Source organism: Hippopotamus amphibius, chromosome 12 (genome assembly GCF_030028045.1).
Source record: "Hippopotamus amphibius kiboko isolate mHipAmp2 chromosome 12, mHipAmp2.hap2, whole genome shotgun sequence".
In the NCBI taxonomy this organism is placed as follows: domain Eukaryota; kingdom Metazoa; phylum Chordata; class Mammalia; order Artiodactyla; family Hippopotamidae; genus Hippopotamus; species Hippopotamus amphibius.
In genome coordinates, this window is record NC_080197.1 from 85,030,929 (window position 1) to 85,054,572 (window position 23,644).

The window sequence follows — 23,644 nt, forward strand, 5'->3', positions numbered from 1 at the left end:
ATATTCAGAATGTAAATAGGCATTCTATGACATCTATATCTGTAAGGTTTACGGAGATAGCTTTTAAGCTTCTAGTTTGACCATCAGCTTATGGGATACACAAAGGACATGTGACCATGTTAAATACGATAATATGACTATGGAAGTTCAACACTCCTAGAATGGACAACTGCGCTGGACAAACAACCTGGTTTCTTATACAAATAAATTACAAGTGGGAGAGTGGAGGGGGCTTTAATGCCTTACATGATTTTGAAGACATATTACTTTAAAGACATATCACTCACATTCAAAATGTGTGGAACTTATTAGGATCCTCATTTGGACACCAAAACCTAATATATAAATAACACAAACAGATTTCTTTGAAGATTGAATAGTTACCTCTTGATGTTAATGCAAATACAAGTATTAAGGACATATACATGGTGTACGGTTATATATTTAAAAGAGTATCTCCCTTACAGAAAAATATTGAATTCCGTACTAAAGAAATGACATGGTCTCTGGGATTCGCTTTCAAATATTTTAGGATTGATAGGGAATTGGGTGGGAGTACAGAAGAAATAAGGCTGCCCATGAGATAATAATTTGTATAAACCCAGCGATACACTGTTCGATTACACTTTAAGTGAAATCACTTAAATAGTAACAGCTCTGTCCTTTCGCCCACTTCTTCATTATTTCATTGAGTATATACATGCACCGATACATATGCAAAAATGCTGAAAATGCCCCTCCAGCCTCTTTTTACCTTTATGGCTTAATAAGTACCCATACATTGAATGGAGGATTTTTTTATTATTTACTGATTTGGGATCGCATGGAAGGAAAGCCTATTCCAAATAAATATACATTCAACGGCTAAAACAACAACAACAGTGATTGGCATATAGAGGCCCGTTATATTGTAAATTTACATATCTACCTGTGGGAAATCTTTAAAGCAAAAATACAGTCATATTTAACTTCTGTAATCAACAAACAACACTAAGAATTATAGTTAAAGGCCAAGCAATAGATTATTTTGATCTCCGGGATCTCTGCCTGGTGGGTGAGACACCAGGGCAGAGGAGCCTCAGCACATTTCATACACGAGCATAACATGTAGAACCTTTGTGTGAATCAGTGACTAACTCCCAGCTCATTACGTTCAGACAAGTCGTCTTGTCCTGAGATCAGGCAAAGCTGGAAGGCAGGAGAAATTTTCCCTGACTAAAGGAAACCTAAAATGCAATCTTCGTATTTCATAATTTTTCTAATAAACCAGATGTGATCTCAGCATTTATAAAGCCCAGCCCTTCCCAAGCTGCAGGCTCACCTTCCAGGGCTGAGCCCAGCCCATTTTCTCCATATATAAGCCGGTGCTGGGAACGTCCTCTCACAGACCTGCTCCCCTCAGCTCTACTCTCCACACCTCTGCCCTCCTCGGCCTCTTCGCCTCCAGGAACCATGTCTTACAAATCCACCGTGAAGACTCAAAGCAGCAGCCGCCGTGGCTTCAGTGCCGGCTCAGCCAGAGTCCCTGGGGTCTGCCGCTCTGGCTTCAGCAGTGTGTCTGTGTCCCGCTCCAGGGGCGGGGGCGGTCTGGCTGGAGTGTGCGGAGGAGCAGGCTTCGGCAGCCGCAGCCTCTACGGCGTGGGGGGCTCCAGGAGGATCGCCATCGGAGGGGGCAGCTGTCTCATCGGTGGAGGATACGGTGGCAGAGTTGGAGGCGGCTTTGGCTTTGGTGGTGGAGCCGGGAGTGGATTTGGTTTTGGCGGTGGAGCTGGTGGTGGCTTTGGGCTCGGTGGTGGCGCTGGCATTGCTGGCGGCTATGGCGGCTTTGGCTTCCCTGTGTACCCCCCCGGAGGCATCCAAGAGGTCACCGTCAACCAGAGTCTCCTGACTCCCCTCAACCTGCAAATCGACCCCACCATCCAGAGGGTCAAGACCGAGGAGCGGGAGCAGATCAAGACCCTCAACAACAAGTTTGCCTCCTTCATTGACAAGGTGAGCCAGGAGCACCTGCCCCCCGCCCCACGGGGATTTCAGAGTCCCCAAACCAGAGTCCCAACCAATGTCCTGCCAGGAGGAGACTCGGGAGAGAGGGAGGAGGGGACTCAGGCTAGTTCTCTGCAGGGATGCAGGACAGGCTCCAGGTGGACCACAGGCAGAAGGTGATGGAAATCATTTACAACTACTGATCTCTTAAGAGTCCCCATTCATGCGTAGGAAGTGTTCACAACTCTTGGTAACCCTCAAGCAAAGGAAAGGAAATGAGAGCCTGCAATGAGTTAGTTTGATCTTCTGAAGGGTCTGAGACATGAAAGAGGGAATTACAGTGGAATCTGCACTTGAGCATAGTAGGGGTGAAGGGGAAGGAATGAAAATTAAAAATCCAAAGGGACGTCCAGGCACAAAAATAACCCAGAAACATGCATATGTCCACAGAAATACTTAACTCGTAGCAACAGATGACGAGCATAAGGACTCATGCACCAAATGGGAAACGAGATTAAATCCAAACAGTGATGGGAATGGAATTTAATCATTAGATTCTAAACATTTGACATCCCTTTAGCTGAGATACCCTCTTCAAAAGGACTCTGTGTAACACATGAGAGGAGACTACTCTAAAGTGCATGTGCCGTTGTGCTTATCACGAGGAAGCAAAAAAATGTTGAAAGTCACTGACGGCCAGGCTCCACAATTGAGAGGAAGGGAATGACAGCTAGCTCGCTGGGGAAACTTGGCTGGTGAGACCTTGTGGTGAGAAAGAAAACAGGGGAGCACCACGGTCAGCCTGGGCCTCTGGACATGTTCTGGTGTAGCCTGACACCATGGCCACAAGCAGATCTGCTGGGGACCTGTCAACGCATATCTTTTTTCCTTCCTTTGTCGGACAAATAACCATCTTGTCTTCCTCCAGGTCCGATTCCTAGAGCAGCAGAACAAGGTCCTGGACACCAAGTGGACCCTGCTGCAGCAGCAGGGCACCAGGATTGTGAGGGAGAGCCTGGAGCCTTTATTTGAGCAGTACATCAACAACCTCAGGAGACAGCTGGACAGCATCCTCGGGGATAGAGGCCGCCTGGATGCAGAGCTGAGGAACACGGAGGATACGGTGGAAGACTTCAAGAGGAAGTGAGTTACAGGAGAGAGAAGGGCTCAGTTTCCTGAAGACCACACTTCAGGTTTATTAGAGGATCAGGTCCAAATGACGGCATGATCCACAGCCAAACTTCTCCAGGGAAATGAAACCACAATTCTTGCATAAACGCAAACCCTGAAGAACAAAAGGGCCATACAGGTGGGTTGGGAGAGTAATGATGCAAACAACTTAGGGACCACAAAGTTCATCTTTGGGGCTTGCTGGCAGGGAAGTTCCATTTGGACACATCCATTGTGGGAAGTTGGGGTCCCTGGCTGCCTTTTCTGTATCATCTTCAGCACTGACCCAATCAGGTTTTATCCTTTCTAATTCCAGATACGAAGAGGAAATCAACAAGCGCACAACAGCAGAGAATGAATTTGTGAATCTGAAGAAGGTGAGATGAGTAAGATCAGGGGTTCATGTTTCTTCACCGAAGGAGAGGACTCCAAGAAAACTCTAATGAGGGAGACTAAAAGAGGAGCCGACTGGGAAGGAGGGCTCATCTGATCCCAGGTTGTTGGCTTCTTCCCCAGGATGTGGATGCTGCCTACATGAATAAGGTGGAACTACAAGCCAGGGTGGACGCTCTCACAGATGAGATCAACTTCCTAAGAACCTTCTACGATGCGGTAAGATCACTGTTTTATTGACTTAATGAGATTTGCAAAGGGTAGCAAATCTTGGGCTTAGGTACCTGCGTCAATGTCACGGGAAAGGATGATCTGCCAATCTCATGTGCTGTAGGAACTGGCTCAGATGCAAACCCACATCTCAGACACGTCTGTGGTCCTCTCCATGGACAACAACCGCAGCCTGGACCTGGACAGCATCATCAATGAAGTCAAAGCCCAATATGAGGAGATCGCTCAGAGGAGCCGGGCTGAGGCCGAGTCCTGGTACCAGTCCAAGGTGAGCAGTGATGAAAGGGGGACAGCTAAGGAAGAATCCGTGTACCTCCTTCCTGAAGACCAACGAGGCTACAGACTTCACTAGGGAAATCTACATCTAGGAAGAGAGGGTCCTCGCAAAGGATGTGTACCCTGAACTAACAGAGTAGATCTTTTCAGTATTTATGTCCAAGTCTAGACAGTCAAAAAATGCAAATGCAGGACAAAAGCTACTGTAGGTAAAGGCCCAGTGATCTTGGCTTTCGCTTCACCTGACGCTGCTTCTCAGAAACAGTACAGAACATTGCTGGTCCTGAAGAGAACCAGGCAGTCAGTGGTCTTACCAAGGATGGAGTATGATGGGCAAACAATGTCCATGAGTTTCTAACACCAATTTTCTTAAAATCTCTTGTGAAGAGACCATTAGGTTTGACGTATGAAAACCTTGATTAGTGTCTTGTGAAGCCCATGGACACCACCCTCTCTCCCTCTGGTTTATAGTACGAAGAGCTGCGGGTGACAGCGGGCAGACACGGGGACGACCTGCGCATCACCAAGCAGGAGATCTCTGAGATCAACCGCGTGATCCAGAGGCTGAGATCTGAGATCGACCACGTCAAGAAGCAGGTATGGTGGGGACCAGGGAGGAGGAAAGCATCATTTCCCTCCCAGACCAGCAGGGATCATCAGCCATCATGTGGGAAATTCCTGGGCACGGAGGGGACAGCAGGGGCAGGAGGACATGCACTCCCTCCCGTAGCGAGTGCCCACAGGGTAGAGAGATGCATTCCAGCCCAAGAGCAGGAAACCCACTCAGGACGGGAGCGGTCCCGACTGCTCAGTGGTACAGAGACACAGTCTAGAGGCACTGAAATGAGATTCCATCGGAGGAACGATAGCTTCGGGAATGCAAGACACAACTGGCAAAGAAAAGGTCAGGCCAGAAAGTGGGAGGAAGATTGCTGCATATATGGTCAGGTTCAAGGTGAAGACAAGCTGAGAAAAGACACAGGACAAATGCGGGTTGTGCAAAACCGTGAAGTGGAAGGAAGGGGAGGTCTGAACAGTGTGAGATGGAATCATGTCCACTTTGAGGGTGTCTGTAGTTTTGTACAAGTTCGTGCGCATCCACATGAACTTCCCCAACAAGCCCGTGGGTCCCTTTCGTCCACTGCGCCCTGGTCTGGGGTCTGCTGCAGTGTCTTCCAGCAGGCACCACCCCATCCTCATTAGGGTGGTGAACACAGAGGCGCATAGGTTTCCTCAAGGAGCTCGGGGACTGGTTAAGGTTTGCAGAAGGGAAAAGACTGGACAGAAAGAACCAAACCTCCTTTTCCCATGAAACCTGGGCCCTAGAGCTCTTCCTCACTGGGAATGTAGAACCACGGTTCGTCTCCTCTGGGGTCCAGATTGCTGGTTCACCTGCCCATCTTCCCCTCTAGTGCGCCAGCCTGCAGTCCGCCATCGCCGATGCTGAGCAGCGTGGGGAGCTGGCCCTCAAGGACGCCAGGATCAAGCTGGCTGAGCTGGAGGAGGCCCTGCAGAAGGCCAAGCAGGACATGGCCCGGCTGCTGAAGGATTACCAGGAGCTCATGAATGTCAAACTGGCCCTGGATGTGGAGATCGCCACCTACAGGAAGCTGCTGGAAGGGGAGGAGTGCAGGTGAGTAACTCCCACAAGCTCCTCAAACATCTGGGTCCACCTGCAAGATGTCCAGCCAAGGAGCACCGGGAGCCATGAGGCTCGTCCCAGAAAACCCCTTAGAAGGCACGTTCCCCATGCACTCTCCTCACACCGACGCTTCCCACGCTGGTCCAGCTGTGGCTCTGAGGTCTCATGATGGCTGTGTCTCCTCTCTCCTAGGCTGAATGGGGAAGGCGTTGGACAAGTCAACATCTGTAAGTAGCTTCACTTGCCCCCCTCCAGTGCCCATGTGCTCTTCTGACTGGACTCTGTGTGGCAGAGTGAGCTCACCATGTCTTGTCCCCTTGCCTCCACAGCCGTGGTGCAGTCCACCACCTCCAGTGGCTATGGCGGTGCCGGCGGTGTCGGTGGTGGCTTCGGCGTGGGTGGAGGCAGTGGCTACGGCGTGGGCGGAGGCAGTGGCTACGGCGTGGGCGGAGGCAGTGGCTACGGCGTGGGCGGAGGCAGTGGCTACTCCTACAGCGGCGGTCTCAGCATTGGAGGTGGCTTCAGTTCGGGCAGTGGCAGAGGCATTGGCGGTGGCCTCTGCTCCTCCGGAGGCAGCGGTTCCACCATCAAATACACCACCACCTCCTCCAGCAAGAAGAGCTACAGGCACTGAAGTCCTGCCTTGGGCTCGTGGTCCCACAATGTCTCAGGCTCCCTCTCCTGCTTCACTCCCCTTTTCTCCTGTTGCTTCCTCTCTCCTGCTTCCTTCTTCTCTTACTCCTTGAGTTAAAACTGAAGTTGCTGAGTGCCCTCATGTCCCCTCTGCCCACACCTGCTGCACCTGAGCTCCACTGCTCACATCGGAAGGTCACTGCCTGGGTGCTACTCCAGAGCAGGGCAATCGCCCTAGCTTTCCACTGGCCCAGGATGTCCCATTTCACAGGTGTTGGTTTCTTCCTTTGCAGTGATCATGCAAGCACCCGTGAGTAGTGCTATGGCACCAGTGACTAGTTCTGTAATCTATGGGTGTCTGTATCCCTGTGATGCTTCCTCTCTCTTTGCTCCATTGTATTGCGAAATAAAGCAGGTTTATAATATAATGTATGGTTTCCTGTTGCCTTGCTATGTCACCAAGAGTTCATTGTGGTTTTCATTGGAAAACAGCCTTTTCAGGAATGAAGCATACTCCCCATCCCCATGTACTTCACCCTCCTCCTTTAGAGAACTTCACCAAACAGTAATTTAGCATCCGGATGCTCGGGACTCCTCTCAGAACAGTTTAGCAAGTGTAGTGGGAGGAAACTGGTCCGCCTTCATAGTAAAGTCTGGTCTTACTGCCTGGGTCTGTTCTGAGGAGCTTAGTTTCTCTGACTGGTCTCCAAGAGTCTACCTTTTCCTGCCCCCGTGGTCACCCATAATCCCCAGAGCGTCATATTACAGTCCAAGTAGATCAGGAGAACATTGACTAGAGACTAGGAGATTTGATTCTCTTTTAAAATGCCTCATGACCAAGAAACTTGCCTAAAAACATGTATGAGGAGTAACATAAATGTCCATACTTTTGAACGTAAATTATGCTTCGAGTGGTGTCTCCTGAGGAAATGGTACAAATGCAAGAAGGTGTACTTTGTAGCTACGAATCCCAACAAAATTTCAACAAGAAAACTTTGGAAACACTGGTCAAATTCACGATCCACATATTCAGACACAAAACTCAGGTGCTGATTTTTTGAAGTGTGGAGTCCCAACAAGAATGGAAATACCTTCTTCCTTACCCCATAATCCTTCCTCCAAAACAGAGACTCAAAGAAGTCGAGTCCTTTCTGCTCCAAAGAGACAGAGCTGCATCCTCTCTCAGGTGCACCCTGGCTTCCTATGACTTCTATGAAACAGTCAGGATACAGTGCAAGGGTGGTCTATCAGCTTCCTCCTGAGGGCCAGTCACTGTTTCCAGTCTCTGTTTTGTCCACGCCCCTTGTCCCAGGCCTTTTTTCTCTGGAGAATTCTACCTAGGATCATCAGGAATGAAGTTCCTTTCTTAGGAATCAAGGAGAAACGACTGATCCTAGGAATGGGATGGAATATATGCATAAGATGATCCTGGCGCGTCTTTCAGCACCAAACACTAAAGAGAGAATCCAAAAGAACCCGAAAGAGCGCCTGATAGCCCAATTGGTACAACGTGGACCATAAATAAAACGATAGGTAAATGAATCATGTATTGCATTACAACCCAAAGTGTGAAATAAGTATTCATGGTCCCTACTGATGTGAATAAGTGATTGACTGAATTAATTAGTCAGGGGTGATCCACCACTCTCCGCCAGAAGAATTTCACTTAGCTACAGAGGTGCTGCCTTTTCAAGGAGGCAGTGAAGAGCTAGTCCCCTCTAAGTGTGGGCTGTGCACAATGACTTCCTTCCAAAGAGTACAGTCTACAAATGGGGGGAAGAGTAACAACACTGGCGAGAAATCAAACACTTCCTCAGCCAGGTGCTCGAGGCTAACACTGACAGTGCTAAGTCATGTTCAGAGCATGTACCCTGGATGTGGTGTGATGAGAAGGGCCCATGTCATCTCTGTGGGCTTCCTCCCAAACACCGTAACTCCTGTCTCTTCATGAGACATCATACAAAACCCAAGTGTGGACATCTGCAAAACACCTGGGCAGAGGCGTTCCTTAAAACGTTCAAGGTCATTAACACAATGAAAACCTGACAAACTCTGTCAGCCAAGAAGAGTGTCAAGAGACACAATGAGTAAGTGGAAAGTGGTACCATAGGTGACACCCTAGAACAGGAAAAAGAATAGTGGGAAAAAGCTAAGGAAATCCAAATGAAGTATAGGCTAGTTAAAAATAAAATATTTACATTGCTTCCTGAACTGTGATAAATGTGTCTGATGTGAGGTATTAATCATAGGTGGAAATAGGTGTGTATTTGGTACAGAACTCCTTCTACTATCTTCACAATTGTTTGTAAATCTTACCATCGTGAAATTAGAAGTTTATTATGAAAAACGCCTAGGACATAGGGCTCAAAGTAACATCTGTATTTTTCACTAAAGTAATGTTGTACACCAAAGTATAAAACAAGTAGAGAAAGAGACAGAGAGACCTTGAGAGGGCCATAGATACAGAGGAATCTTTGAAGAACTAATGATAAAACAACAATATTGATCATCTCTAGTTGCTGTTACCTCTAGTAAACTGTTTTTCCTTTAAAGTGTATACTTTCTAAATTTTCTGATGTTGAAGGTGTGTTACTTCAAAAGAGAAAGCTTGTTCCTCTCGATGTCCTCATTATGTGACATCTGAGATTAAAGGGGGTTACACTTTTGGGCACTAAGGAAGGAAAGATTCAATCTCTAGATTAAGGTCCATGAGGTTAAAATATTCAGATTGATTTCCTTTGCCCACTGAGAACTGCATAAGAAGAGACATACTGCCTTCGCAACAGCAAAGACTTCTTTTGGAGGCCAGGAAGCACTTGGCAGTACCAATGGTACTTAGAGACTGGATTTGACTCCTAAGAGGCTATCCAATTGCCTCCTCTAGTATGGAGTCCATGTACCTGGAAAATATAGGAAATTGGTCTTTTCAGTAACAACCTCCAATAGAAGCCCTTTCTCCAGTCAGAGGCTGTAGCCAAAGTTCACCTTCCCTGAATCCTCTGCGATTCAGAATGAGTCCATGTTGTGAGCCATGCAACGCGAATTCTAGCTGCACTGGCTGGAATCCCAGCACAGCCCAATGCAGGGAATCACAGGGCACGGTGGGGGCATGGGCTGCAGCACAGCCAGAGGATGGAAGCTTTCAGCAGGTGCTGAGGGCAGGCGGCTCTTCTCCGCCCTGCTCCATGCCCCAGGAGGCATCCCTACAGACTCTCTTGCTAGCTACCTCTTCATGGTGCTTGCTCTTGAGAAAAGCTGACAGTAGATCCCGGGATGGGAGGAGAAAGGGGTTGAGGAGTCCTTCTCTGACAGCAGCTGGATTCCTTTCACCATGACTTTTGCTGGGCACTCCCTTCTACTCAACACTCACACTTACTGGACTCCAGGGGTGTTCCTTCGGCACTAGAGAGTGAGTGGCGGAGGAAAACCATCCTCTTGACGTCTTGGAGGCCGGTCCACTCACATGTGCCATTCGTCCGCAACACTCTTACTTTCCCAACCTCCTCGTGCAACTGTAGGGCCCCTTCTTTAGCCCCACTGCCATCTGTGTCTGGACTCCCTCACTTAAGAAACCCGTCTCCACCAAATTAAATAATGAAGACCTTTCTTTCCTGCTTCTGTTGGACACTGCAGGCTAGAATTCATCTGGATCCTCATGAAAGGTTTCCTTCATCCCCCTCTTCTATCTCTCCATTCCTCTGGCCTCTTCTGACTCTTTTCATAGCCCTTGGAGAGCATAGCCACAAAGAAACCAGAAACTTCACTGAGGAGACCTCTTGTTTATAGTAATATTGGCACCGTTTTTTTGGCACTGTCATAGGTATATTGTAGGATAAAGCAAGTGAGTACTGTGTCATTCAGAGCCTGACTTTTCAAAGTGAGGAAGATAAAGGCGGGTATAAAATCACCCCCTATTCTTCTGTTTCAACTGGAAACATCAGTATGAGCCTCTGATTGGTGTACTTTATTGCGTTTTTACATTTCTCCTAGCTCTGTCCCCTGAAAAGACGTCAAAGCAAGAATAACCCGGTAACCACGAGCGCCCGCAGCAGGCACACCCCAGCTCATGAGCATCGTGTCCCCGTAAAGGCTCCAGAGCTACGCACAGACATGCGGCTTCCACGTCTGTCACAAGGTAAGTGCAAGCAAACCTTGAGACATCTCGTCCCTGTCAACAAGGAAGCTTGCAAAGCCCAATGGGTCTCTGTCCAAAGGACACAGAAGCCAATCGGTGGAGCTCCCGTTGGCCTCAAATGGACAGTTTCAGCACCCAAAAGGATTAATGCCTGCGATGGACTGAAACCTATCAAATGTATTTTTTGAACTGTGAATTTGCAATTACACAAAAGCCAGAAAACAAACAAACAAATAACTTCCTTGATTACATTTGGAAATCGCTGGGGTCCCAACCCACTATTCTGAAAATTGCAAAACAAAGAGAAAGAAGCACTTATTCTGCCTCTCCTGTGTGAATTAAATACATGTTAGTTTTTCTAAAGAGGAAACAATGAGGATTCTGTCTCTGTAGATGATGCCCAGGTTATAAATGAAGAGGTGGGATGTTAAATTAATGAATTACCAATATGTAACCCCTCATGAAACAGTCGACCTGGGAATTGATCAACGAATATGAAAATAGTAGATGACAAATGGATTGGGCACTTTTAATGAAGGGAGAAGTCTGCAACTATAGATCTACCTGGATCAGTCTGAACATCGCTCAGACTGGACAGCTCGTGTTTTGTGCCTCAAGATCGGATGCACTATGGGGGGCACAGCACCAGCTGGGCCTTAATCTTGCCTGAAACAATGGAACTAAATTCAATCAACTCTAACATGAAGGAGACTGAAAATTGATCCGCATTCTGGAAATGCTACACAGTGCGGATAACTGTTGACGCACCCTCGCACAACTAGCACACAGGACAAACCGGGGTTAGAAGTCATGTGGCACCCGTAGGAAACGATGAGCCAAATCCAGAATGTAGACCGTCTGGAGAGAAAAGAATTTCTCCACAGATCAATGGTCTATAAAAGGCAGCAAAGGAATCTGTTACAGAATGAAAGAACCTTTAGAGAACCAACAGTCCAAAGCAATATGGGAATCTAGTTAGGCTGCTGCTTCAAGCAAACCAGCATAAAAAGACGTCTTTGAGAGCATCAGACAAGTGTGAACAGAAATGGTATTAGGTGCCATGAAGACGTGACTGCTGCTTATGATCGATAGAAAACTGTCCTAGAGGTAGATTCAAAAGTCCTTCTTACTTAGACATGCAGGCAAATCTTGACAAGTGAAATGACTCAAAGTCTTAACTTCCTTGAAGATACACCATCAAAAAGGAGAAGATTTCCATATAAGAAGTAGGGGAATTAGATGAGAGAATCCTGAGAAATATGGATAATTGTTTAATCTGGGGGATTGCACATGGTGGTTTATATATTGATACTTCTCTCTTTCATTGTACCCGTTGGGCTTTCAATCATGCAAATTGTGATGAAGCAATAAAGGAGGTTGTTCCACTGAGGAAAGCACACTGACTTCTTCACTATATTCAACAGTTTCCATGCAGTGCGAGAGAAAAGGTAATATTTCTATTTCAGTTGTTGCTTACGATTTTAAATGCTATATATTTTAAATATAAATATATGAATAGACGGCTTCTGAATGTAGCCTAACGGAGGAAAGGGAGGCATTTGGCATTCTCAGATATTACCTTAAAGAAGGAGAAGCAGAAACATAAAAGTAATCTCCACCCTCAACTCCTAAAAGGAAAACATCTTAAAATCCTTCAATCAAAAAAAAAGAAAGAAGGAAAGAAAGAAAAGGAAGAAAGGAAGAAAGGAAGAAAGGAAAGCGAGAGAGAAAAGGAAAGGAAAGAAAAGGAAAAAAGAAAAGAAAACTCTTCTCACAGAAAGAGAGAAATCAAACACAGTTGTTTGGAAAACTCAGAAGATGCCCTCAGTGCAGATCTCAGAGAATCCAGTGAAGAACACTCTCAAAAACAAACACATCAAAACTAAACAACGTGGTAACCACAGAGGATCAGAACATAAAGCTAACACTGAGGTTTTCCTACTGCCAGGCACCACTAACTCACAAAACGTGTGTGAAGGTGAAGAACACGGCCTCAGGTGCAAGTCCAAGAATCACTGGTTTGCCATAGTCACAAGTGTGTGTGGGGGCTGCAGGCCAGACCCGTTTGCCATGAAGTTTCAAGACCCAGTGAAGGCAGGGTTGAGTAAGGAATCAGAGGCAAGGCCTACTGGCAGCTTGTTGCTAGGGAAGGGAAGAAAACTAAGACTGAACTGTGAGCCACGCTGCAGCCATCGTCCTTCGCTTGGCCAAATTAAAATTAAAAGAACTATTCACACAGCCTGGGTCATAATGAGAATTCCTGTCAGCCTGGTTGTGGACTGGGCCCTCCTCCCAGAAAACTGTCTCCAAAAGGCAGGTGCAGAAATAGCTCACTTTGTGCAAAGATGAGCTCTCTTTAGGAAGGAACCATTCCAGGATACAGGAAGGATACTTTACAAAGAAACAAACAAACCAAAAAACAATGCAAACACACACCTGTACAAGGAAAAGGAAAAACAAGAGGCACTTAGAAAACACTGGACAGAAAAAAGTAACAAAAAATATTACCTAAATGGCAATGAAGTAAACATTATGGGGAAATAAGGGAACACAGCGGCAACAGAGCGAGAAATAAAAGATTAAAACATTAGCTGATAGAGCTCAGAAAAGGAACAGAGGACAACGATAAAGGCGCAATAGAATTGAAGGTCAGGCTGAAAGCAGCACAAGATATTGCTGATGCACAGCCATGGACCACAGATAAAGGTGGAGAAAACAGCCCATAGGAAATAGCGCTCATAGTGCGTTACATGAGAGTCGAGAGAAGACATAGACATGGGAGAGAAAGTATATGCATCATAAGCGTAATTGTGAAAGAGAATATATGTATGTATATATTCAATATATATACTCCCATGCATCACACATGCCCCAGGGAAAACACAGAAACACATCCAAATGATGTGACTACAGGGATACACGGGGAAGTGGCAACACTGCTTTGTCGTCCCAGACAGGACTGGGGCGTGGCCACGAGCATGTAAATTTTTCCTTAACCATGTCTTACTTATTTAATGTTTTAAATAAACAGGGAGGTGGGTAAACATCAATATTCAGAATGTAAATAGGCATTCTATGACATCTATATCTGTAAGGTTTACGGAGATAGCTTTTAAGCTTCTAGTTTGACCATCAGCTTATGGGATACACAAAGGACATGTGACCATGTTAAATACGATAATATGACTATGGAAGTTCAACACTCCTAGAATGGACAACTGCGCTGGACAAACAACCTGGTTTCTTATACAAATAAATTACAAGTGGGAGAGTGGAGGGGGCTTTAATGCCTTACATGATTTTGAAGACATATTACTTTAAAGACATATCACTCACATTCAAAATGTGTGGAACTTATTAGGATCCTCATTTGGACACCAAAACCTAATATATAAATAACACAAACAGATTTCTTTGAAGATTGAATAGTTACCTCTTGATGTTAATGCAAATACAAGTATTAAGGACATATACATGGTGTACGGTTATATATTTAAAAGAGTATCTCCCTTACAGAAAAATATTGAATTCCGTACTAAAGAAATGACATGGTCTCTGGGATTCGCTTTCAAATATTTTAGGATTGATAGGGAATTGGGTGGGAGTACAGAAGAAATAAGGCTGCCCATGAGATAATAATTTGTATAAACCCAGCGATACACTGTTCGATTACACTTTAAGTGAAATCACTTAAATAGTAACAGCTCTGTCCTTTCGCCCACTTCTTCATTATTTCATTGAGTATATACATGCACCGATACATATGCAAAAATGCTGAAAATGCCCCTCCAGCCTCTTTTTACCTTTATGGCTTAATAAGTACCCATACATTGAATGGAGGATTTTTTTATTATTTACTGATTTGGGATCGCATGGAAGGAAAGCCTATTCCAAATAAATATACATTCAACGGCTAAAACAACAACAACAGTGATTGGCATATAGAGGCCCGTTATATTGTAAATTTACATATCTACCTGTGGGAAATCTTTAAAGCAAAAATACAGTCATATTTAACTTCTGTAATCAACAAACAACACTAAGAATTATAGTTAAAGGCCAAGCAATAGATTATTTTGATCTCCGGGATCTCTGCCTGGTGGGTGAGACACCAGGGCAGAGGAGCCTCAGCACATTTCATACACGAGCATAACATGTAGAACCTTTGTGTGAATCAGTGACTAACTCCCAGCTCATTACGTTCAGACAAGTCGTCTTGTCCTGAGATCAGGCAAAGCTGGAAGGCAGGAGAAATTTTCCCTGACTAAAGGAAACCTAAAATGCAATCTTCGTATTTCATAATTTTTCTAATAAACCAGATGTGATCTCAGCATTTATAAAGCCCAGCCCTTCCCAAGCTGCAGGCTCACCTTCCAGGGCTGAGCCCAGCCCATTTTCTCCATATATAAGCCGGTGCTGGGAACGTCCTCTCACAGACCTGCTCCCCTCAGCTCTACTCTCCACACCTCTGCCCTCCTCGGCCTCTTCGCCTCCAGGAACCATGTCTTACAAATCCACCGTGAAGACTCAAAGCAGCAGCCGCCGTGGCTTCAGTGCCGGCTCAGCCAGAGTCCCTGGGGTCTGCCGCTCTGGCTTCAGCAGTGTGTCTGTGTCCCGCTCCAGGGGCGGGGGCGGTCTGGCTGGAGTGTGCGGAGGAGCAGGCTTCGGCAGCCGCAGCCTCTATGGCGTGGGGGGCTCCAGGAGGATCGCCATCGGAGGGGGCAGCTGTCTCATCGGTGGTGGATACGGTGGCAGAGTTGGAGGCGGCTTTGGCTTTGGTGGTGGAGCCGGGAGTGGATTTGGTTTTGGCGGTGGAGCTGGTGGTGGCTTTGGGCTCGGTGGTGGCGCTGGCATTGCTGGCGGCTATGGCGGCTTTGGCTTCCCTGTGTACCCCCCCGGAGGCATCCAAGAGGTCACCGTCAACCAGAGTCTCCTGACTCCCCTCAACCTGCAAATCGACCCCACCATCCAGAGGGTCAAGACCGAGGAGCGGGAGCAGATCAAGACCCTCAACAACAAGTTTGCCTCCTTCATTGACAAGGTGAGCCAGGAGCACCTGCCCCCCGCCCCACGGGGATTCCAGAGTCCCCAAACGAGAGTCCCAACCAATGTCCTACCAGGAGGAGACTCGGGAGAGAGGGAGGAGGGGACTCAGGCTAGTTCTCTGCAGGGATGCAGGACAGGCTCCAGGTGGACCACAGGCAGAAGGTGATGGAAATCATTTACAACTACTGATCTCTTAAGAGTCCCCATTCATGCGTAGGAAGTGTTCACAACTCTTGGTAACCCTCAAGCAAAGGAAAGGAAATGAGAGCCTGCAATGAGTTAGTTTGATCTTCTGAAGGGTCTGAGACATGAAAGAGGGAATTACAGTGGAATCTGCACTTGAGCATAGTAGGGGTGAAGGGGAAGGAATGAAAATTAAAAATCCAAAGGGACGTCCAGGCACAAAAATAACCCAGAAACATGCATATGTCCACAGAAATACTTAACTTGTAGCAACAGATGACGAGCATAAGGACTCATGCACCAAATGGGAAACGAGATTAAATCCAAACAGTGATGGGAATGGAATTTAATCATTAGATTCTAAACATTTGACATCCCTTTAGCTGAGATACCCTCTTCAAAAGGACTCTGTGTAACACATGAGAGGAGACTACTCTAAAGTGCATGTGCCGTTGTGCTTATCACGAGGAAGCAAAGAAATGTTGAAAGTCACTGACGGCCAGGCTCCACAATTGAGAGGAAGGGAATGACAGCTAGCTCGCTGGGGAAACTTGGCTGGTGAGACCTTGTGGTGAGAAAGAAAACAGGGGAGCACCACGGTCGGCCTGGGCCTCTGGACATGTTCTGGTGTAGCCTAACACCATGGCCACAAGCAGATCTGCTGGGGACCTGTCAACGCATATCTTTTTTCCTTCCTTTGTCGGACAAATAACCATCTTGTCTTCCTCCAGGTCCGATTCCTAGAGCAGCAGAACAAGGTCCTGGACACCAAGTGGACCCTGCTGCAGCAGCAGGGCACCAGGATTGTGAGGGAGAGCCTGGAGCCTTTGTTTGAGCAGTACATCAACAACCTCAGGAGACAGCTGGACAGCATCCTCGGGGATAGAGGCCGCCTGGATGCAGAGCTGAGGAACACGGAGGATACGGTGGAAGACTTCAAGAGGAAGTGAGTTACAGGAGAGAGAAGGGCTCAGTTTCCTGAAGACCACACTTCAGGTTTATTAGAGGATCAGGTCCAAATGACAGCATGATCCACAGCCAAACTTCTCCAGGGAAATGAAACCACAATTCTTGCATAAACGCAAACCCTGAAGAACAAAAGGGTCATACAGGTGGGTTGGGAGAGTAATGATGCAAACAACTTAGGGACCACAAAGTTCATCTTTGGGGCTTGCTGGCAGGGAAGTTTCATTTGGACACATCCATTGTGGGAAGTTGGGGTCCCTGGCTGCCTTTTCTGTATCATCTTCAGCACTGACCCAATCAGGTTTTATCCTTTCTAATTCCAGATACGAAGAGGAAATCAACAAGCGCACAACAGCAGAGAATGAATTTGTGAATCTGAAGAAGGTGAGATGAGTAAGATCAGGGGTTCATGTTTCTTCACCGAAGGAGAGGACTCCAAGAAAACTCTAATGAGGGAGACTAAAAGAGGAGCCGACTGGGAAGGAGGGCTCATCTGATCCCAGGTTGTTGGCTTCTTCCCCAGGATGTGGATGCTGCCTACATGAATAAGGTGGAACTACAAGCCAGGGTGGACGCTCTCACAGATGAGATCAACTTCCTAAGAACCTTCTACGATGCGGTAAGATCACTGTTTTATTGACTTAATGAGATTTGCAAAGGGTAGCAAATCTTGGGCTTAGGTACCTGCGTCAATGTCACGGGAAAGGATGATCTGCCAATCTCATGTGCTGTAGGAACTGGCTCAGATGCAAACCCACATCTCAGACACGTCTGTGGTCCTCTCCATGGACAACAACCGCAGCCTGGACCTGGACAGCATCATCAATGAAGTCAAAGCCCAATATGAGGAGATCGCTCAGAGGAGCCGGGCTGAGGCCGAGTCCTGGTACCAGTCCAAGGTGAGCAGTGATGAAAGGGGGACAGCTAAGGAAGAATCCGTGTACCTCCTTCCTGAAGACCAACGAGGCTACAGACTTCACTAGGGAAATCTACATCTAGGAAGAGAGGGTCCTCGCAAAGGATGTGTACCCTGAACTAACAGAGTAGATCTTTTCAGTATTTATGTCCAAGTCTAGACAGTCAAAAAACGCAAATGCAGGACAAAAGCTACTGTAGGTAAAGGCCCAGTGATCTTGGCTTTCGCTTCACCTGACGCTGCTTCTCAGAAACAGTACAGAACATTGCTGGTCCTGAAGAGAACCAGGCAGTCAGTGGTCTTACCAAGGATGGAGTATGATGGGCAAACAATGTCCATGAGTTTCTAACACCAATTTTCTTAAAATCTCTTGTGAAGAGACCATTAGGTTTGACGTATGAAAACCTTGATTAGTGTCTTGTGAAGCCCATGGACACCACCCTCTCTCCCTCTGGTTTATAGTACGAAGAGCTGCGGGTGACAGCGGGCAGACACGGGGACGACCTGCGCATCACCAAGCAGGAGATCTCTGAGATCAACCGCGTGATCCAGAGGCTGAGATCTGAGATCGACCACGTCAAGAAGCAGGTATGGTGGGGACCAGGGAGGAGGAAAGCATCATTTCCCTCCCAGACCAGCAGGGATCATCAGCCATCATGTGGGAAATTCCTGGGCACGGAGGGGACAGCAGGGGCAGGAGGACATGCACTTCCTCCCTTAGCGGGTGCCCACAGGGTAGAGAGATGCATTCCAGCCCAAGAGCAGGAAACCCACTCAGGACGGGAGCGGTCCCGACTGCTCAGTGGTACAGAGACACAGTCTAGAGGCACTGAAATGAGATTCCATCGGAGGAACGATAGCTTCGGGAATGCAAGACACAACTGGCAAAGAAAAGGTCAGGCCAGAAAGTGGGAGGAAGATTGCTGCATATATGGTCAGGTTCAAGGTGAAGACAAGCTGAGAAAAGACACAGGACAAATGCGGGTTGTGCAAAACCGTGAAGTGGAAGGAAGGGGAGGTCTGAACAGTGTGAGATGGAATCATGTCCACTTTGAGGGTGTCTGTAGTTTTGTACAAGTTCGTGCGCATCCACATGAACTTCCCCAACAAGCCCGTGGGTCCCTTTCGTCCACTGCGCCCTGGTCTGGGGTCTGCTGCAGTGTCTTCCAGCAGGCACCACCCCATCCTCATTAGGGTGGTGAACACAGAGGCGCATAGGTTTCCTCAAGGAGCTCGGGGACTGGTTAAGGTTTGCAGAATGGAAAAAGACTGGACAGAAAGAACCAAACCTCCTTTTCCCATGAAACCTGGGCCCTAGAGCTCTTCCTCACTGGGAATGTAGAACCACGGTTCATCTCCTCTGGGGTCCAGATTGCTGGTTCACCTGCCCATCTTCCCCTCTAGTGCGCCAGCCTGCAGTCCGCCATCGCCGATGCTGAGCAGCGTGGGGAGCTGGCCCTCAAGGACGCCAGGATCAAGCTGGCTGAGCTGGAGGAGGCCCTGCAGAAGGCCAAGCAGGACATGGCCCGGCTGCTGAAGGATTACCAGGAGCTCATGAATGTCAAACTGGCCCTGGATGTGGAGATCGCCACCTACAGGAAGCTGCTGGAAGGGGAGGAGTGCAGGTGAGTAACTCCCACAAGCTCCTCAAACATCTGGGTCCACCTGCAAGATGTCCAGCCAAGGAGCACCGGGAGCCATGAGGCTCGTCCCAGAAAACCCCTTAGAAGGCACGTTCCCCATGCACTCTCCCCACACCGACGCTTCCCACGCTGGTCCAGCTGTGGCTCTGAGGTCTCATGATGGCTGTGTCTCCTCTCTCCTAGGCTGAATGGGGAAGGCGTTGGACAAGTCAACATCTGTAAGTAGCTTCACTTGCCCCCCTCCAGTGCCCATGTGCTCTTCTGACTGGACTCTGTGTGGCAGAGTGAGCTCACCATGTCTTGTCCCCTTGCCTCCACAGCCGTGGTGCAGTCCACCACCTCTACTGGCTATGGCGGTGCCGGCGGTGTCGGTGGTGGCTTCGGCGTGGGTGGAGGCAGTGGCTACGGTGTGGGCGGAGGCAGTGGCTACGGCGTGGGCGGAGGCAGTGGCTACTCCTACAGCGGCGGTCTCAGCATTGGAGGCGGCTTCAGTTCGGGCAGTGGCAGAGGCATTGGCGGTGGCCTCTGCTCCTCCGGAGGCAGCGGTTCCACCATCAAATACACCACCACCTCCTCCAGCAAGAAGAGCTACAGGCACTGAAGTCCTGCCATGGGCTCGTGGTCCCACAATGTCTCAGGCTCCCTCTCCTGCTTCACTCCCCTTTTCTCCTGTTGCTTCCTCTCTCCTGCTTCCTTCTTCTCTTACTCCTTGAGTTAAAACTGAAGTTGCTGAGTGCCCTCATGTCTTCTCTGCCACACCTGCTGCACCTGAGCTCCATTGCTCACATCGGAAGGTCACTGCCTGGGTGCTACTCCAGAGCAGGGCAATCGCCCTAGCTTTCCACTGGCCCAGGATGTCCCATTTCACAGGTGTTGGGTTTCTGCTTTGCAGTGATCATGCAAGCACCCGGGATTAGTTCCAAATGTATGGGTGTCTGTATCCCTGTGATGCTTCCTCTCTCTTTGCTCAACTGTATTGCTAAATAAAGCAGTTTTATAATGTAATGTATGATTTCCTATTGTCTTGTTTTGTCACCAATGGTTCTTGCGGTTTTCAGCAGACAAATGCCTTTTCAGGAATGAAGCATACTTCCCACTGCCATGTGCTTCACTCCCCTCCTTTTTAGAACTTCACCAAACAGTAGCTGTCATCCTGCTGCTCAGAATTTCCTCACAGATAAGATTTCATCTAAATGTTTGGCAAGTGTAATGCGAAGAGTCTGGTCCACAATCATGTATACTTGTCTTTTAATTGCCCATAGCAGGAAATAATGGTTTCATTTCTCTTCCTTCTTCTCTTAAAATCACTCCACCCATTTCCAAGGCATCAACTCTCAATGTCCCGTAGGGGAAACATACGTGTGGCCCATCAGAACGAGACGACATTTAACAAGAGAATAAGATGCTTGATTTTTACCTAGAGTTAACTTTATGATTAACAAATTTGCCTGACAAGGTATATCAAGGGTAGTTAAAGTGTATATATAGTCCTGAACTGAAATTCTATTTCTAGAAATGTATCCTGAAGAATAACTACAAATGCAGGAGGAAGTATGTATGTGGATGTGACTCCCAACCATCTTCCCAGCAGGGAAAAATTGAAAGCAGGATAATTGGTCAAATTCAGCATAAAACTCAGATGCTTGTTTCTTAAAGTGTTATGGCAAAACAAGAATGGAAATTTCTACCTTCTCACACTCTAAGACTCGGGTGGAGATGGATGAAGCTGAGTCCATCTCTCTGGTGTGCTCTGGCCACTGTGAGTTTTCTGAATGGGTAATGAAAACTCAGGATATGGTGCAAAGCTCATCATTCACTTGTGCTGCCTTTTGCCCACAGCAGTCCCTATTTCCTCATGGGTGACCATTATCTTCCTTGCTCCCAGACTCTTATATCACAGGAGAAATTTTCTTGGATTCAATAATATAGACAGGGTGCATCTGGATCCTCATTTAACAGTATCCTGCTGTGTTCACCTATAACCATTCCCCCAGCAAAGTTGGCAGCCTGTCACATTGGTACCTCCTCAATCTGCCCAGAACTTCCCTAACAGGAGCTATGTGATGATTGGATTCCAAAATCTAAGCCCAATTAGTGTTCATATTATTATGTGCCCATGAGGAATAATGGAAAGAAAATACTGACTAGGAAAAATATATAGAATATAGCAATGAATACTAATCAGGTTGCAAAATAATATGTACACGTGAATTTATCTAATTAAAATCTTATGGTGCAGGTGCTGATAGCAATATGGCAGACTAGAAACCACCAAGCTCTCCTTTTGCCAAGGAAACATTGAAAAAAACAACCAGAAGCTGTCTGAACAAACTTTGTAGGCGCTCTGGAAAACACTCAAAGGTTTACAATAACCAAGCAAATGCCCAATCCAGAAAATCCATCTCCGAAATGATGGCAAACCTTTGTGACAATTTTCCTAGCACTGCCCTCCCCTGTACCTGGTGCAGTTGTGGTCTTGAGCAGGCAGCAGTCTTGTTCCTGAACTTGTCCCCAACCCCACTCCCAACCTCCAGTATCTCCTCAAACCCATTTGTTCCTCTCCGTCACCCTCAATCCCCCAGCACATGCACCTTGAACCAAAAAGAGCAGATGCAGACTATTTGCAAATTACCGTGCAGGTCCCTTCAAACACATCTGGGGCATTCCTGAAGAAATGATGCAAGGCTCTCACCTTTGTTTCACATAAATCCAGATGCAGGCAAGGGAAGCAGCAGGTACAGTTAGTAAAAACTACAGGGCAGACTACAAACCCACAGAGGCCCGGGGCAAAAACTACAGACGAAGATACGCAATGGACCCTCTGACCATCTACGGTCTAGAGGCTAAGCTGGAGTGAGACTCTTTGGGAAATGAGGACATTCAGAAGTGGTTGTGTATATGAGAGAATATAGAAAACTGTGCCTAGGTCCAGGCAAGACACATGCTCAGAAAAGTCTTGAGAAGGCCTTAAGCATTCACCTCGGGCTGATGGATAGGTTGAAAGCAAGCCCTGCTAAGTGGTGAAGGAGTGTCCAGTCACAGGGAGAGGTGGCTGTTCTCAGTTTGTTATTTTGGCTTTTTGCTTGTTTTGTTTGTTTGTTTCTTTGTTTGTTTTTAGTCCCTGGTATACAAGGAAATCTTCATCAAAACAGGAGCTGAACGCAAGCTATAGGGGCAGCCTGATGATGTGGTTTTACCTCATGGTAGGCACTGTCGAGTCATTTAACACACTAGGTCAATGTGAAGGACAGGTCCTCAGGTGCAAATCCAAGAATCCCTTGTTTGCAACAGTCAGAACTGGGAGTGTGACCTGAGGCAGGAGCCCATTAGTCATGAACTTTCTAGAAACTGGGAAGTAGAATTGAATAACAAATCAGAGACAAGGCCTATTGGTAGCATTTTGTTAAGGAGAAGGAAAAAAGCAGAGAGGCTGTGAATTGTAAGTCACTCTGCAGTGATTTGTTGGGCAAGGTTTTTAAGGAATAAGAGAATTATTTCCATAGCCTGTTATCCTACATGTGACCGCAGCTCACTTCCCAGGATACTTTCTGCAAAGGACTGGTCTAGAAGGAGTTTACCTCATTCAAAGATGAGCACCAGTCAGAAAGGAGCCGTTCCAGGACACACAAAAGAGAATACACATTCAAAAATGAAGTGAATAAGAAAAGCAAAAGGCAAACAATGATCACTCATCAGAACAAAGTCACTATAAAATATTTCCAAAGTGAAATAAGCCCTCTATTAAACTAGAGAAGAAAAAGCATATAATGGCAATAAGAGATAAAACGTTACTTACAAAAGTCAGATATGAGGGAGAGAGAAAAACAAAGCCAGCAGGGAAATGAAGGCCAAGTTAATGTCAGTACAAAGGGCAATAGACTTGCTGAATGCACAATAAAGGGCATATGGGAGAATATCAAGAAAAGAGAACTGGGGGTCATAGAGAGTTACTGAGGGGTTAAAGGAGAGTCAAAACGATAAAGAAGACAGAGCCAATACACATACGCAAACTCGTACACACAAATGGTCCTCCTAAAGCACAGAAACACCTTCAATTAGATGGTTGGGGATTTGCCCTGAGATTCATTTCGATAGAAAAATGTGCATAATTTAGTCATTTTTAAAATATGTAAATATTGTATATGGGTATAAAGAATGAAATCTTGCCACTTGTGACAACCTAGATGGATCCCTACGGCATTACGTTAAGTGACATGTCAGACAGAGAAAGACAAGTACTGCAAAACCTCTCTTATACGTAGAATCTGCATAACAAATAAATTTACAAAAATTTAAAAACTAAGCTCACAGAGATCAGGTTGGTGGTTGCCAGAGGGGGGGAGGGGTGGGAAGTGGGAGAAATGGGTGAACAGTTTTTGTCGGGGTTTTTTAAGTTTAAATAAATTACATTTAAAAGAAACCACAGA

At 46.8% G+C, this 23,644-nt stretch overlaps 2 protein-coding genes across 3 annotated transcripts; both read left to right on the forward strand.

Moving 5' to 3' along the window:
* Positions 1 to 1,372: 1,372 nt before the first annotated feature.
* On the forward strand, positions 1,373 to 6,756 carry LOC130832768 (keratin, type II cytoskeletal 6C-like). 2 transcript variants are annotated; one of them, XM_057701547.1, is made up of 10 exons: positions 1,373 to 1,992; positions 2,912 to 3,126; positions 3,470 to 3,530; positions 3,670 to 3,765; positions 3,881 to 4,045; positions 4,525 to 4,650; positions 5,466 to 5,686; positions 5,888 to 5,922; positions 6,025 to 6,099; positions 6,148 to 6,756. In XM_057701547.1, the coding sequence occupies exons 1-10, from the start codon at positions 1,453 to 1,455 to the stop codon at positions 6,327 to 6,329; spliced, it is 1,716 nt and encodes a 571-aa protein (XP_057557530.1). In that variant the 5' UTR covers positions 1,373 to 1,452; the 3' UTR covers positions 6,330 to 6,756. The 2 variants fall into 2 exon arrangements, with proteins under 2 accessions (XP_057557530.1, XP_057557529.1); XM_057701546.1 differs by having other exon boundaries at positions 6,025 to 6,756.
* Positions 6,757 to 14,885: 8,129 nt separating this feature from the next.
* On the forward strand, positions 14,886 to 20,132 carry LOC130832554 (keratin, type II cytoskeletal 6C-like). The gene is made up of 9 exons (XM_057700927.1): positions 14,886 to 15,504; positions 16,424 to 16,638; positions 16,982 to 17,042; positions 17,182 to 17,277; positions 17,393 to 17,557; positions 18,037 to 18,162; positions 18,979 to 19,199; positions 19,401 to 19,435; positions 19,538 to 20,132. Exons 1-9 carry the CDS (start codon positions 14,965 to 14,967, stop codon positions 19,816 to 19,818), a joined length of 1,740 nt encoding a protein of 579 aa, XP_057556910.1. The 5' UTR covers positions 14,886 to 14,964; the 3' UTR covers positions 19,819 to 20,132.
* Positions 20,133 to 23,644: the final 3,512 nt, after the last annotated feature.

Bases quoted from the DNA above. Each gene is read 5' to 3' on its own strand.
- LOC130832768 (XM_057701546.1), top strand. From the start codon at position 1,453: ATGTCTTACAAATCCACCGTGAAGACTCAAAGCAGCAGCCGCCGTGGC. The intron at 4,651-5,465 runs GTATGGTGGGGA...CTTCCCCTCTAG, and splicing joins TCGACCACGTCAAGAAGCAG to TGCGCCAGCCTGCAGTCCGC. The intron at 5,923-6,024 runs GTAAGTAGCTTC...TTGCCTCCACAG, and splicing joins CGTTGGACAAGTCAACATCT to CCGTGGTGCAGTCCACCACC.
- LOC130832554 (XM_057700927.1), top strand. From the start codon at position 14,965: ATGTCTTACAAATCCACCGTGAAGACTCAAAGCAGCAGCCGCCGTGGC. The intron at 17,043-17,181 runs GTGAGATGAGTA...CTTCTTCCCCAG, and splicing joins AATTTGTGAATCTGAAGAAG to GATGTGGATGCTGCCTACAT. The intron at 18,163-18,978 runs GTATGGTGGGGA...CTTCCCCTCTAG, and splicing joins TCGACCACGTCAAGAAGCAG to TGCGCCAGCCTGCAGTCCGC.